General features: G+C 41.0%; 1 protein-coding gene across 1 annotated transcript in view; it reads left to right on the plus strand.

Annotated features, from left to right (window-relative positions):
• SFI1 (SFI1 centrin binding protein) overlaps positions 1–14,418 on the plus strand; it is a 945,294-nt gene that overhangs the window by 53,901 nt on the left and 876,975 nt on the right. The window contains exon 3 of the mRNA XM_044068851.1: positions 4,568–4,664. Coding sequence (XP_043924786.1) covers positions 4,568–4,664 — 97 coding nt within the window. The remainder of the gene's footprint in view (positions 1–4,567; positions 4,665–14,418) is intronic.

Consider the following 14,418-nt stretch of genomic DNA (forward strand, 5'->3'; position numbering starts at 1 on the left):
AAGTTTTGGATGGTCACCCTTCAGTCCATTCTGCCCTTCCTGCAGATGAATGACTGGATGTGCTCGGTAGACCTCCAGGATGCATACTACCATATCAAGATGGACAGGCGCTCCCGGAGGTGTCTCCACTTCCGGTTGGGAGCCAATCATTTTCAGTTCAGAGTAGTCCTCTCTGGACTCACCACTACCCCTCCAGGTGTTTACCAAAGTAATGGTGGTAGTGGTGGCTCACCTGTGGCTGCAAGAATTTCAGGTCTTTCCCTACCTGGACGATGGACTCCTCTCTGCTCCCTCCATCCATCAGCTAATTCAGACCAGGGGTTATCTTCTTCATATAGCTCTGTCCCTGGGTATTACCTTAAATCTCAACAAATCCCAACTAACACCAGTTCAGATGTTGGATTTCTTAGGTGTTCAACTAGACACTATACAAGACAAGGTGTTTCTGCCTCCAGATAGACTGTCATCACATCATCGTCATGTACAGGATGTTCTTCAAGCCCACTTACCCCCGGCGGGCTTAGTTCTTTGGTCGTGGGGTCCATGGTGGCCACGATTACCCTGGTTCCAACTGCGTGCCTTCATATGAGGGTCCTCCAGTGGACCCTAGTGGTTCAATGGTCCTGGCTAGACCTTCCCTAGCCCCATCCTGTTCGACTGTCTCGTGTTTCAGGGACTCCATTCTTTAGTGGCTCCAATCCCCAGACCTCCTTCTGGATTGGCCGTTTGTTCTCCCCTCTCCCACAACCACGGTGACCATGGTCACCTCCCTGCTCAGGTGGGGGGCATTGCATGGGAAGGGACGGTCCAAGGCATATGGTCTGCTCTGGAGACCAGTCTGTATATCAATGTCCTGGAGATGAGGGATGGTGCTTTTGGCATTGCAAGCCTGTCTTCTTCCTGGGACTATTGCCATACAGACAGACAGTATGTCAGTGGTCTGCTACATCAACAAACGGGGGAACCAGGTCCTATCCCCTTTGCTGTGAGGCCGTGAGATTGTGGGAGAGGGCAATATCCACTGGGTGTTTTCTGGTAACAATACACATTCCGGGGATGTCCAACATCCTGGCGGACAGGCTGAGCCAGTCTATTCTGATGCTTTGAGTGGTATCTGAATCCGTCAGTAGCAGACAAATTCTTTCTAAAGTGGGGTCGGCCTTGCTGCGATCTCTTCGCCTTTCCTTCCAACACGAAGTGCAGTAAGTATTTCTCTCTGATCCCCCTTCCAGGGGAGTCTCCCAGAGAGAAGCTCTAGTCCATGCTTAGCCCTCTGCTCTGCTATATGCGTATCCTCCATTTCCTCTTATTCCCAAGTTCATTCAGAAAGCTTGGCAGTTGGGGGAGTTCATTTCTCCACATTGCCCCTTTCTGACCTTGTCAAGTTTGGTTCCCCACTCTGTGGTCTAATATAGTGTGCCCTCCCTGCACTCTGGATCCAGTCCCGGATCTGATTATGCACCCTTCAGGGGTTCCTCACTCGGATGTAGTCAGTCTAAAGCTCACGGCTTGGCTGCTCCAATTTTTATGATAGCCAGGACTCCTGGGTTTCTTCTGTTAAGAAGATCCTGATTGCAGTTCATAAAACTTCTACCAGGAAGATCTACTCTAACAAATGGAAACATTTTTCGATCTGGGCTTCTCAGCATGACCTGGATCCTTTTACAGCTCCAGTCTCTGCTATTTTGGATTTTTTGGCAGACATTTTTAATCATGGAGCTAGTTTCTGTACTGTTAAGTTCCAATTGGTGGCGTTTTCCATTTTCCATGTGGATGAAAATTCGGCCTCCTTAGAATCGTCTAAACTTTGTAAGGCCTTTCTGAAAGGCACTTTTCTTCTTAGGCCTCCGGTTAAGGACCCCACACTTCTTGGGATCTTACCTTTGTTCTGCAGGCTTTGGTTTCCCCCCTGTTCAAACCAACTGCCTCAGTCAATTTGCAGTTTTTGTTGTTGGAAGCTGCCTTTTTGGTGGCAAGAGGGTTTCTGAGCTTCAAGTATTATCTATTAAGCCTTCTTACCTAGTTTTCCATAAAGACAGATTGTCTCTGCGGACCAATCCATTTCTCTTGCAGAAGGTGGCTTCAGAATCCAATATCAACCTGGTCATTAATTTGCCAGTCTTCTTTCCAAATTTCCAAAATAAAGGGGAGTACAAATTACACCTACTAGACTTGCACAGGCATCTGTGTTTCTACCTGCATAGAACCAAAAGCTTGCGGAAGTCGGATCAGCTTTTTGTCTCTTTTTCTAAACCCTTTTTAGGAAAGCCTGCCTCTAAGGTTACCATTTCTTGTTGGATTTCAGAGTGTATTTCTTTGGCCTATCAAGCCAAAGGTTTGTCTCCACCTGGACATATCTGGGCGCATTCTACCAGATCAGGCTCTACTTCTGCATTTGTTTGGTCTAGGATTTCTCTTGATGATATCTGTTCTGCTGCAACTTGGGCTTATTTACATACTTTCATTTCTCATTATAAATTGGATATTCTTTCCAGGAGCAGGGCATCTTTTGGCTCAGCTGTGCCCTGGAATATTCTTCTATGAGGACCTCCCGGGGTTTTGTTGGTAGCTAGGACCAAGTGAAAACAACAACTTCAGATAAATAAGTTATGTACTTAGCATAACGTTCTATCTGAGTTGTTGCTTTTATTTGTCTTCAACCGTCCCTCCCTTCATCCTCCTGCCTTGTTTTTTGGGCTGTGTAGTAGACTGTACTGAAGAAACATAGACTGTCTTGTCCTAGCTAGCTTTCAGCATGTGGGCCTTTGTACGGTTGTGCGAGGTTTTATAGGCATGTTGGCCTTTTAGGTGGGTGCTGTTCTGCAACAAACTCGATCTGAGGGGGGGGGGGCATTATGGGTAGGGGAAGAGCTTGGACTTTGGATCCGATGCTGGAGTTTACGGCCAAGTTGGATCTGTGCCGGATCAGAGTCCCTCAGGTTAAGGACAAATGAAAACAACTCAGATGGAACGTTATGATAAACACATAACTTATTTTTTAGCTTTATCTGCTGAAGGATGGCAAGGAAATCCTATCATTAAGCAAACCCTGCCTATTGGGGTACTGCAGCACACTGCTTAGACTTTGGGGGGAGGGCACAGCTAGGGTAAATAACTGTATAAAGAGAGATTTGCTGTTGGTACGTCCTTGTCATGTTCACTTATGTTTTTTTTTCCCAGCCATTTTGAATCCTTCTGTTGCTTGCTTCAGATTTTTCCACCCTTGATATCTTTGCTAGAGCCAGCTAGACAACTCCCTCCCTAACTTTTCTAAGCATTATAGTGTGAACCTTCAGTCCAGGGTTAAGGCTAGGTTAGGAAGGCAAGTTCTTGATGTAGTTGTAAAATTAAGATCTTCCTCTCTCTTTTATCCTTTTCTCTTCCATATTTTTAGTACTTGTCCGTGATGAGGAATGTCCTGCTGACAGAGCCCCCAAATAAGATTAGGAGACTTGTTACACCTGTTGTAACCCCAGACTTCTGAGAGCTTTCAGTCAGCAAGATAACAGACCTCTCTCTTTCACACAAGTGGAATGAGTATTTTCTTTTTGTTGATCCTGTTTGTGGCCATTTTCACAGTGTCAAGTGGGCATTTTCTTGTTCTGTTGCTGTTTTGCGGGAAAGAGCTGATTCAGGGAAGAGGCGCATCCATTCTTTTATGGGTGGGTTCTTCAACAAGTACAAGTGGACCTATATGAGGCTGCTGAGAAGTTTGATGAGGGTGTCCTCTGCAGTCAGGAGTATAGTTCTTTAGCATGAATGCCAAGCTGTTTAATATGTTTTTGGTCAACCTGAGACATCATTTAACTGGCCCAGCTCCCAGAGCCCCATATCCACGTCATAGCCAGCCTTAGGCATAGGCCGCCTAAGGCGCCAGCCTAGCAGGGGTGCTTTTCCAGTATTTATTTGGTGTAGGAAGACCAGGATGGGGGCACCAGGTAGTGTGGTGGTGGTGGGGGGGGGCTCCGTGTAGCCCTTTTGCCTAGGGCACCAGTTCACCTAAGCCCACTCCTGATCCACGTCAAGTATACCAGCTTATCTCCTAAGCACCTCCCAGCCTTACTCTATTATTGCTGTGGCTGGTTGTGGATCCTAAGGGTGTTCTGTGGGGTTAGATGTCTTTGCATCCATCTTGGGAAGGTTTCTTTATATGCCTTACCCTTCCCTGCCCTTCCTCCAGTGCAAATCGATTATGTCGGAGGGCAACGCCCCTCTTTAGATCAACCCTCTCCAAAGGGAGTGTCATCACCAAAATACCCTTTCACCCAGAATAGGCTTACTCATTCTTCCCCTGCTAATCCACCAATCACCAGAGAAGCTAGTCGAACCCTAGCAGGGCTTTATCCCTGTATGCCACCAGAGCAGGTGGAAATGCTGTGCTGCTGTGAGGAGTGTAGTTAACTAGTAACTTTATTTCCTTGATAAGTTGTATTGGGACGGAACATGGTGGCACAGGATCTAAATAGTTTATAGTACGATAACTAATCACGGAGTTACTAATTATATTTCACTTATTCTTTCATTACAAAATGCTTATCTGCGTTTGTTTTACATCAACTTTTTTCAGGTGATAAAGCATTGGAGAGAGACTGCAACTATGCAGATTTACCATCGGCATCAGAACAATGCAGCTGTGCAGAATGCCAGAAGGCACCTGAATAAAAGTAAGCTGTTTATGGAAACTTTGTGAGGTATTTTACAATATCTTGGAAGGGGAGACCAAATCTGACTGAAAAGCTTTTGCATGATTACTTGGATTAATATTCAAGTAATTATAACTTTATAGTAGCTGTTAATTAGGGCATATATTTTGCAAATGCTTTTGCTGTAATGTAGCATGTAAACATTTTCTTAATTAAAGGTACAGTGCTGCAGACAGAAATTGCAGAACGATGTCCCTGTTTTGCATAGGATAATAGTGTATGCTGTATCTATTATAGCATTTTAGTTTTGGTAAGTACCATGTGTAAGTATGTGGACCTTGTTTTCTCAAATATTGCCAATATTTTACCATCCCGCACCCCCAACAAACCAACCCTCCTTCCTCTAGTGGACTGTTTCATTTCCCTGAACTCCCTGCATACATGGGCACCAGCAGACGATGACAGACTTACCCCCCCCCCTTGTGGTGCAGTACCCACTACTGTTGCCAGTGTTACTGCAGGCTTTTGCATTCCCACAGTGGTCAAATCAAGTGTTGTACACATTGTGTCTGGAATCCCAGTGGCAACACTTACACTTTCAGACCTTCAGGTAGAAACCTTCTGGTGGAGAGTTTAACCAGCTCTTTCTCTGACCCCACCACCCCCAGACATGGATGAGCAGACATTATTCATTTACTTCTGTCCCTCCCTGTCTGACTTCTCTAGGACCAGTCTCTTAAGAGTTCTTTAATACTGTTCATTAATAAATCTACTGAGACATCAAAGCATTTTCTGGCAAGGTGCTTTATTGTTCTAGAATAGTATCGACAGCAAGTGTGATCACACAAAGACAAATCTAACGTAGCAAATTACCAAGAGTAACTTTATATGGGACAAATCAGAAGAACTTTAGCTGACTTTACATCATGCAGTTGTCAGCTTGAGCTATTACATTGCAGAACTTTCTCTAACTCTGTGCAGGTTTTTAATGATTTTAAGTGCAGTAATTTTCCCTTTGTACAACAACTCTCTGGTCATTACAGAGCTTTTTTTATGTTTTTAACTGCTTCTCTTAGGCAGTCAATATTTTATAATATTTTTAATATATAAACAGAACTGCATCTCCTATCTACACTTGCACCATGCAGCAGTAGTATAATGTTTTACAGAACACGCACACACACACACACAGATATATATATATATATATATATATATATATATATATATATATATTTTTTTTTTTTTTTCTGGACTAGCTTGCTCATAAATAATTTTCACAGAACCAAAGTATACTCTCTGGCCTAGCCTGCATAGAAATAATAGGTACTTTTCTGTTAACGGGGCAGCAGACGTCTGCAAACCTAAATGTTGCTGCGAAATGTAGGCAAAATGAAAAGCAGAACAAAACAGTAAAATAAGTAGTAGTGACATGCCAGAAAATCAAGAATACTGTCAGAAGGCAAAGAAATGTAAAAACAGTAACAAATAAGCAGCACGGACTTGACAGCAACCATACATGTTGCGTGCTAGCCCATTAACGGTTTGTCTGATTTTCATTTCACTTTTTCAACACCTGTTATTCTGTTTGAAAAGCCTTTGTCCCCATTTCCAATGTCTGCAGGTTGACATATGTGCCTCAGACCATTCAAAATGTTTAGACAGTGACCGTTCAAAATTAGCAGATGGTCGGCCAGACAAGTACTTCCTTAGTTTTCCGCAATATGAAGTCTGTGATTTACACCCTATTTAGAAAGTAACAGGGAATGTTTGTAATTTGTAAAAGTGTGTGTGTAAGTGGCATTGACTTGGGAGGAAAGCGGTAACACTCCGACAAGAAATCCCAAATTAAAAGCACAGTGCAAGAAAAGAAAAGAAGCAGCAGTGACTTCCGACTGAAAATCAGTAGTACTGTCACAACAAACGGAAAATGGAAAGCAGAACACAACAATAACATAAGCAGCAGTGACCTCAGACTGAAAATCAGTAGTACTGTCACAACCAACGGAAAATGGAAAGCAGAACACAGCAATAACATAAGCAGCAGTAACTTCCGACTGAAAATCAGTAGTACTGTCACAACAAACGGAAAATGGAAAGCAGAACACAACAATAACATAAGCAGCAGTGACTTCTGACTGAAAATCAGTAGTACTGTCACAACAAACGGAAAATGGAAAGCAGAACACAACATTAACATAAGCAGCAGTGACTTCCGACTGTAAATCAGTAGTACTGTCACAACAAACGGAAAATGGAAAGCAGAACAGAACAATAACATAAGCAGCAGTGACTTCCGACTGAAAATCAGTCGTACTGTCACAACAAACGGAAAATGGAAAGCAGAACACAACAATAACATAAGCAGCAGTGACTTCCGACTGAAAATCAGTAGTACTGTCACAACAAACAGAAAATGGAAAGCAGAACACAACAATAACATAAGCAGCAGTGACTTCCGACTGAAAATCAGTAGTACTGTCACAACAAACGGAAAATGAAAAGCAGAACACAACAATAACATAAGCAGTAGTGACTTCCGACTGAAAATCAGTAGTACTGTCACAACAAACGGAAAATGGAAAGCAGAACAGAACAATAACATATGCAGCACTGACTTCCGACTGAAAATCAGTCGTACTGTCACAACAAACTGAAAATGGAAAGCAGAACACAATAATAACATAAGCAGCAGTGACTTCCGACTGAAAATCAGTAGTACTGTCACAACAAACGGAAAATGGAAAGCAGAACACAATAACATAAGCAGCAGTGACTTCCGACTGAAAATCAGTAGTACTGTCACAACAAACGGAAAATGGAAAGCAGAACACAACAATAACATAAGCAGCAGTGACTTCCGACTGAAAATCAGTAGTACTGTCACAACAAACGGAAAATGAAAAGCAGAACACAACAATAACATAAGCAGCAGTGACTTCCGACTGAAAATCAGTAGTACTGTCACAACAAACGGAAAATGGAAAGCAGAACAATAACATAAGCAGCACTGACTTCCGACTGAAAATCAGTAGTGCTGTCACAACAAACGGAAAATGGAAAGCAGAACACAACAATAACATAAGCAGCAGTGACTTGGCAGGAAAATTCATTACCACTACGACAGCAAAGCCAAAATTTAAAACAGAACAATAAAGTAATCTGTAGTGACATCTGAAAAAAATCAATACCACTGTGACAGTGAACACAACATTACAGCCAGCTAAAAATAAGCACCAGGGACTTCACATCGACCGTACATTCTGCTGCTGCCTCGTTAACAGAAAAGTACCAAATAATATCTGAAATGCAGAAATCCATTTTACAGTTGTAATGTTTAAAATAATTTTGCTAGAGAAAATTGCCCAAAAATCTGTGGCACCATCAGGTCTGAATTCTCTACTCCAGAGAGTCAGTAGCACATTCTTTCTGATGTTGCTGTAGATCCAGAAATTTTCTTGATTGTTTGGGCACGTAATATGAGTTCCATCTTGTGGTGAGTTATACACATGCTAACAGAAGTTTGTAATTTTGTAAAAGCTAGTTGTTAATATATAATGCAGTAAATGCCTGTGTATTTATTCTGTTTAAAGAGTGTTTATTAACTGGAAAAAGTGGCCTGGTCTTGAGGACCCTTTTGAATTACGTTGTGGACCAAATATTCATGCTATACATTTACAGGAATTTTACACAATTTAAGCAGAGACAGTATGTAGCAGATAGAACTTGTCACTGATGATGATCTAGAACTAGGATACTTGAGTAGTGCTGGTGTTAAGAGTGTGTACATTTGACAGAAGGGCAGCTCTCAGTGATTGTTCTGTTAATATTGCTGACTGATGCACTGTCTGGTATTTCTTTGGGACATGCCCATACAGCAGAGTGATTTGATTTAGGAATGTTTTGTGTGTGTGTGTGTGTGTGTGTGTGTGTGTGTGTTTGTGTGTGTGAATAAGAAGGTTACTAAGAAGGCATAGTTGTATTTTGGGGATAGGTACATTCTTTTTAAAGGCAATACTTCCGTCATGTAGCAGATGTTTAATTATTTGTGTGTGTATTAGTTGTTTTATTCTAGTAATTATTTTGTCTGTCAACAGTAAAGCTTATTAATTTATCTAGCATGTGTCCCAAATACTTATACCTCTGAGGAGTGTCACTGTAACAGTAAATGATATTTGGTGTTAACATGTTATGTGCTGTACCTTTCATAACCAAAGTTTATTGGCTGTGCTGTTATCCCTGTGAAGGCCTGCTCTGGTCTCTCGCCAACATTCTGTACAACCATTGGGTTTGTATGAGTCACTAATTAATAATCAATGTTGCTACTGCTAGGAGCCTTCTTCATTCCTTCTAACCTTTGTCATTGCTGGAGTAATTTAATCTACGTAGTGGGTTGTACTTGTTAATCATTTATTGTTTTTCTTTGGAGAACATTAGTCAAAAATGTAATAAAATATTAAACTATGACTGTGTTAAGCAAGTTCCCATTTGGTTATTGGAAGAACCTTTTTTAATATTGTATTATTTCATTTTTTACCTTAAAAAAATAGAAGGGGGGGGGGGTTGATAAGGAACAGAAAAAGATGGTGTTCCCAGTGGCCTAGAAAAAAATGTAAATCCTCCACTTCGAACTCCAGTTCTAAGGAAAGTATTTCATGTTTGAACTATCATAAACTAAGACTGAAGTTGTCAAAAGCAGCAACATTTTTCTGACTTTGGTGCTGCCAGAAGAAAAGACCTTAGTCAGTACCAGTTTTATCACATGTGATCCAGGGATCGTAATGGTGAATAAACATGGACCTTTATTTATTTTTTTGTTTGTTTACTGGTTTGAACATTGATAGGAGTGATCTTTTGCAGGTTCAGCCCATGTTCCAAGCAATGAACGAAACAGACTTGAAAACAACATTAAGTACAATGCAACTTAAACATAAGTCACGTCAAGCACTGGTATACTGCTTAAATACAATATCCTGGTGAAACTGAAGGGTATAATAAAGTGAAGTTGTACGAGTGTGTACATTAGAGGTAGTCACAGGGACAGACAGGAGCCAAGGATGTGGTGTGAAATGCAGTGTTAAGCCTTGAGCTGTAGTGTATCATGATTTATGTGACGTCCTCTATTTTGACATTTTCATTTATTTTTGCATTTGTAGATATTACTTGAGTTGTGACTGGAATTTTAAGGTTGCTTGATGTTTCCGAGACGTGTGGTGGGAGAGAATGCCAAAGTTTGGGAGCAAGAATGGACCACCCATTAGCAATACTTTAGCAAACTAGCTCAAGCATGATTACCTTAAAATTGGCTTTTGCTTTAATTCAGCCCTCCTTAAATTATGAGTATTTTAATCTCCTGTGAGAAACCACAATGAAAACAGCAAGGAGCTGTGGATATCTTCTTCATGCTAATTTCAGTCTGTAGCTACAACACAGAGATGTGAACTTTTGCAGGTACCTTTACAGGTGTTTATTTAGGTAAAAAGACTGAGAACCTCTTTCCTTATTCATGTAAAGAGACTGAGAACTAATTTTGTGACTCGTAAAAAGACTGAAAACTTTTTTTGTGACTCGTGTAAAAAACTGAAAACTTCTTTTGTACATTATGCACTGTAAAAGGTATTGGTATGATAGTGGTATCGTCACCCAAGATTCTGTTAGAGATTTCTGTCTGTAAATCTGCAGGGTCTTCTTCAGAAGATATTGCTTTATGGATATGTTAAATTTTATGAGAGAATTGTTCAGCTGACTTGCAGGGAGAGTCCAGTTCCTCACATAAGGAGTATAGAGAATGGGCCTGCAGGGAATCCCTGTACTTCTCAAAAGGCATGTAGACATGATGAGGCAATGAGATTTACAGTGAGCATTGCCACTACTCACTATACTAATAGTGTCCAGATACACAGACTCCAGCCCCGAAAAGGCTGGCAAGGCATAAAAGACTCATTTAGACAGGCAGGATTTATAAACTTCTTGTATATAGAATCCTTCCAAATTCTCTTTCTCAACATTGGACCAGAGATTGGGAAAAAGATGTTACGTACTCACCATAACGTTCCATCTGTTTTGTCCATCTTCATTCATCCTTGACCAGATGGGTTTGGTTCTGACATCAGATTGCCCAAACAAGAAGTCTTGCATTACTGGAGCAAGAAATGCTCTAGTTATTGTATTCTTACTTTAAGGTTTTTTTTCCAAGCTGTGTGTCTCAAAACTAAAAGTTCTCCTGATGAAGCATCTACAGTAATATACAGATTTCAGTATGTGGTTTCCTATTCTCTCCACTTTAGCAAGTAATCACTCTGTTAAATGTGTAACACTTATGCACAAATATTCAGTGCTCCTGGACTTGATGTAAAGTAGAACTTGGATATGGCCCTATGTAAGCTGAAGAATGAAATTATCTAAGATACCAAATCTGTACACCTCTTCACCATATTTATCTAGTAACCTACATTCCTTGTTAAAAGATAAAGGTGCAAAAGTGACAGCATCTGATGTTGTCAATCTTCATTCCATCTTTGAAAGATGGGTTCTGTTCCAACATCGGAAATGACTCAACCATTACTACAGTTCGCGCTAGCCAAAACTTGAGCTTCACCTCTACCCAGAATTCTCAATTACCTCAGATCGAGTTTGCAGAAAAAATATTGAAACATATAAGACATGTATACAGTTTATATGTGTGTGTATATGATGTATGTGTGTGTGTGTGTGTGTGTATATATATATATATATATATATATATATATATACACACACACACACACACACACACACACACACACACACACACACACACACACAATAGGGAATCGATTATCAGAACCAGCCTTCCAAAGTTTTATTCTAGGAGTCATGGAAGGATATTCCTTAGCACCATCGAGAAAAGAACAGTCGTCCCTTAGAGACCAGATTCAGTTTGTAATAACTAATAAAGGTATGGGGAGTAGCCCAGGTAGCTGCTGCACATACATTGTCCATTGAAGCTCTAGATTAAAAGACACCTGAAGTGGCTGTAGACCTTGTAGAGTATACTTTGATGAGATTAAGCAGAGTTCATTTGTTTTTATCATAAATGAAATGCAGTCTTTCAGCCACTTAGAGTAATCTTGCTGACTGACTTACCCAGCTCTGCAGTGGAAAAGGAAACAAACAGTTGACATGATTGTCTTATGTTCTTTGTTCTTTGAAGATAGAAACATAGTTGTCTATGGATGTTTAATAAATGCAGGAAGTACTCTTCCTTGTTAGAATGGTTAGGGAAGAAAACTGGTAAATTAGTCATCTGGATCATAGTCTCTCTCACAGTCTTGGGTAAAAAGGATGGATTCGTTTGTAAAGGTACTCTATTTTTATGGAGAACAAGGTAAGGAGGCTCAGATGATAAGGCCTGGATCTCTCAAATTCTTCTGGCAGAGGTAGTGGCTACCAAAAAGTGTGTTTCCCAAGATAAAAACTTCAGATCACATTCTGCAGAGGGTTCGAAAGGAGGGTGCATCACTACTTGAAGTACTAGGTTTATATCCCAAGGAGGAGTCAGAACTTTGAACGGGGGCTTTAACAGAAGAGTGCCTCTGAGGAACGATTTACAAAGTCTATGAGAGGCTAAAGAACGTTCATCCAAGCCGTTGTGAAAATTAGAGATAGCAGCTAACTGTAGTTTGATAGTGGAGGGAGAAGCTCCAGTGATAAACAGAGTCGCTAAAAAATCTAGGACATGTTCTATGGGAGCTGAAAAGGGATCTGTTTGCTTTTCAAGACCCCAAATAGTAAATCTGTTCCACTTACTGGTGTACAGTTTTCAAGTGGAAGACTTGTGAGCCGATAAAAAGATGTGGCATACTGGAGAAGAAATATTGGGACACCTTGCAATTAATGGAACTGGAGGAACCACGCAGTTAGCTTGCGGTTCAAAATGTTTGGGTGAACAAGACTGTCTGGATGAGACAGGAAGTCTGGCACTGGGTCCAGAATCAAGGATTGTTGAATTAGATACGGTCAGAGAAAGGGGAACGAAACCTGTTGAGGCCAAAAGGGAGCAATGAGGATCACTGTGCTGTTCAACCTGAATGCTTTCTGTAAAAACTTGGGAATTAAAGGTATTGGGGGAAAGGCATATAGGATACTCGGGGGGGGGGGGGGCAGTCGCGGAGGAGAGCGTCTTTGGGTGACTTTCCCGGAGGGAGAATCAGGCTGAAGAAATTGCTGCACTTGTTGTTTAGGGAAGATGCAAACAGATCGCAGTAAGGTTGACCCCAACGGCAGAAAGTCATCTTCGCCACTTTTTGATTGAGAGACCACCCGTGAGGCTGAAGGATGCATCTGCTCAGCTTGTCCACAATCACATTCGAACTCTTCGGAATGTGCATTGGTATAAGAAAGTGGTTGTAAGAGATTGCCCACTGCCACACTCTGAGGGCTTCTTGACAAAGAGGATAAGACCTGGTTCCTCCCTTTTTGTTGATGTACCAAACCACTAACATATTTCCCATTTGAATTGCAGCAGTTCCCTGAGGAAGAGCTGTTTGAAAGGCCTGCAATGCAAGAAGCATTGCTCTTATCTTCAGGACATTGATGTGCAAGTTGGCCTCTAATTGGGTCCAAGTGTCTTGGATCTTGTCTTGCCCAGAAAATACCCCCCACCCCATCTGGGAGGCATCCGTGGTCACTATGGGTGTGGACTCCAGAAAAACAAAAGGAAATTTAGAAGGAAAGATGCAAAAATTTTACCTAATCCCATAAACGTTTGATAGTATCAGCTAAACATGACCGTTTCAGAAAGCGACAAATGAGATCTGAGGTAATTGTGAGAGAAGGATTCTGGGTAGAGGTGGGATTCGGAAATTTTTGGCTGGCGTGAGCTGCATTAATGGCCGAGTTGGATCCGATGTTGGAACAGCACCCATCTGTCAAAGATGGAATGAAGCTTGACAACATCAGATGCTGTCACTTTTGCACCTTTATCTTTTAACAAGGAATGTAGGTTACTAGATAAATATGGTGAAGAGGTGTACAGATTTGGTATCTTAGATAATTTCATTCTTCAGCTTACATAGGGCCATATCCAAGTTCTAATTTACATCAAGTCCAGGAGCACTGAATATTTGTGCATAAGTGTTACACATTTAACAGAGTGATTACTTGCTAAAGTGGAGAGAATAGGAAACCACTTACTGAAATCTGTAATATTGCTGTAGATGCTTCATCAGGAGAACTTTTAGTTTTCAGACTCGCAGCTTGGAAAGAACCTTAAATTAAGAATGTCAGAACTAGATAATTTCTTGCTGCAGTAATACAAGATTTTTTGTTTGGGCATTCGGCAGTTAATTTAGAAAGGAAAGGTGACATGATCTGTAAATTTAAAGTTCTATGCATACCTCCTATTCTTCAGTATCAAGAGAGTTGTACTGCAGGTAATAAACCATTCTATAGAAACCATAAAATAAATAGTATGTGTAAAGGCAAGCAAACCAATTGCAGTTTACATTAAACAGAAAAAGGCAGTAGCAACCAGAAGTCTCCATAAGGGCTGCTACGTCCTGTTTTTATGTCTACTTCTTCATTTGTACGCGAAACAGGCAAAATTATGTCATTTTCTTTTTTCACATGATAAGCTATAACCACATATAAATAGATTTTCCAAACAATGCAGCAGGATTATGTCATAGAATCTGTTCAGTGGAGCTTGTTTTTCAGGCACTCCATATCACATATAAGATTCACAATGCCATTTTCAGTTGCTATTAAAAAGGTAATTCATATGGTACCTTCCTGT

Source organism: Protopterus annectens, chromosome 4.part0, assembly GCF_019279795.1.
Source record: "Protopterus annectens isolate FY-2018-M chromosome 4.part0, PAN1.0, whole genome shotgun sequence".
Classification (NCBI taxonomy): domain Eukaryota; kingdom Metazoa; phylum Chordata; order Ceratodontiformes; family Protopteridae; genus Protopterus; species Protopterus annectens.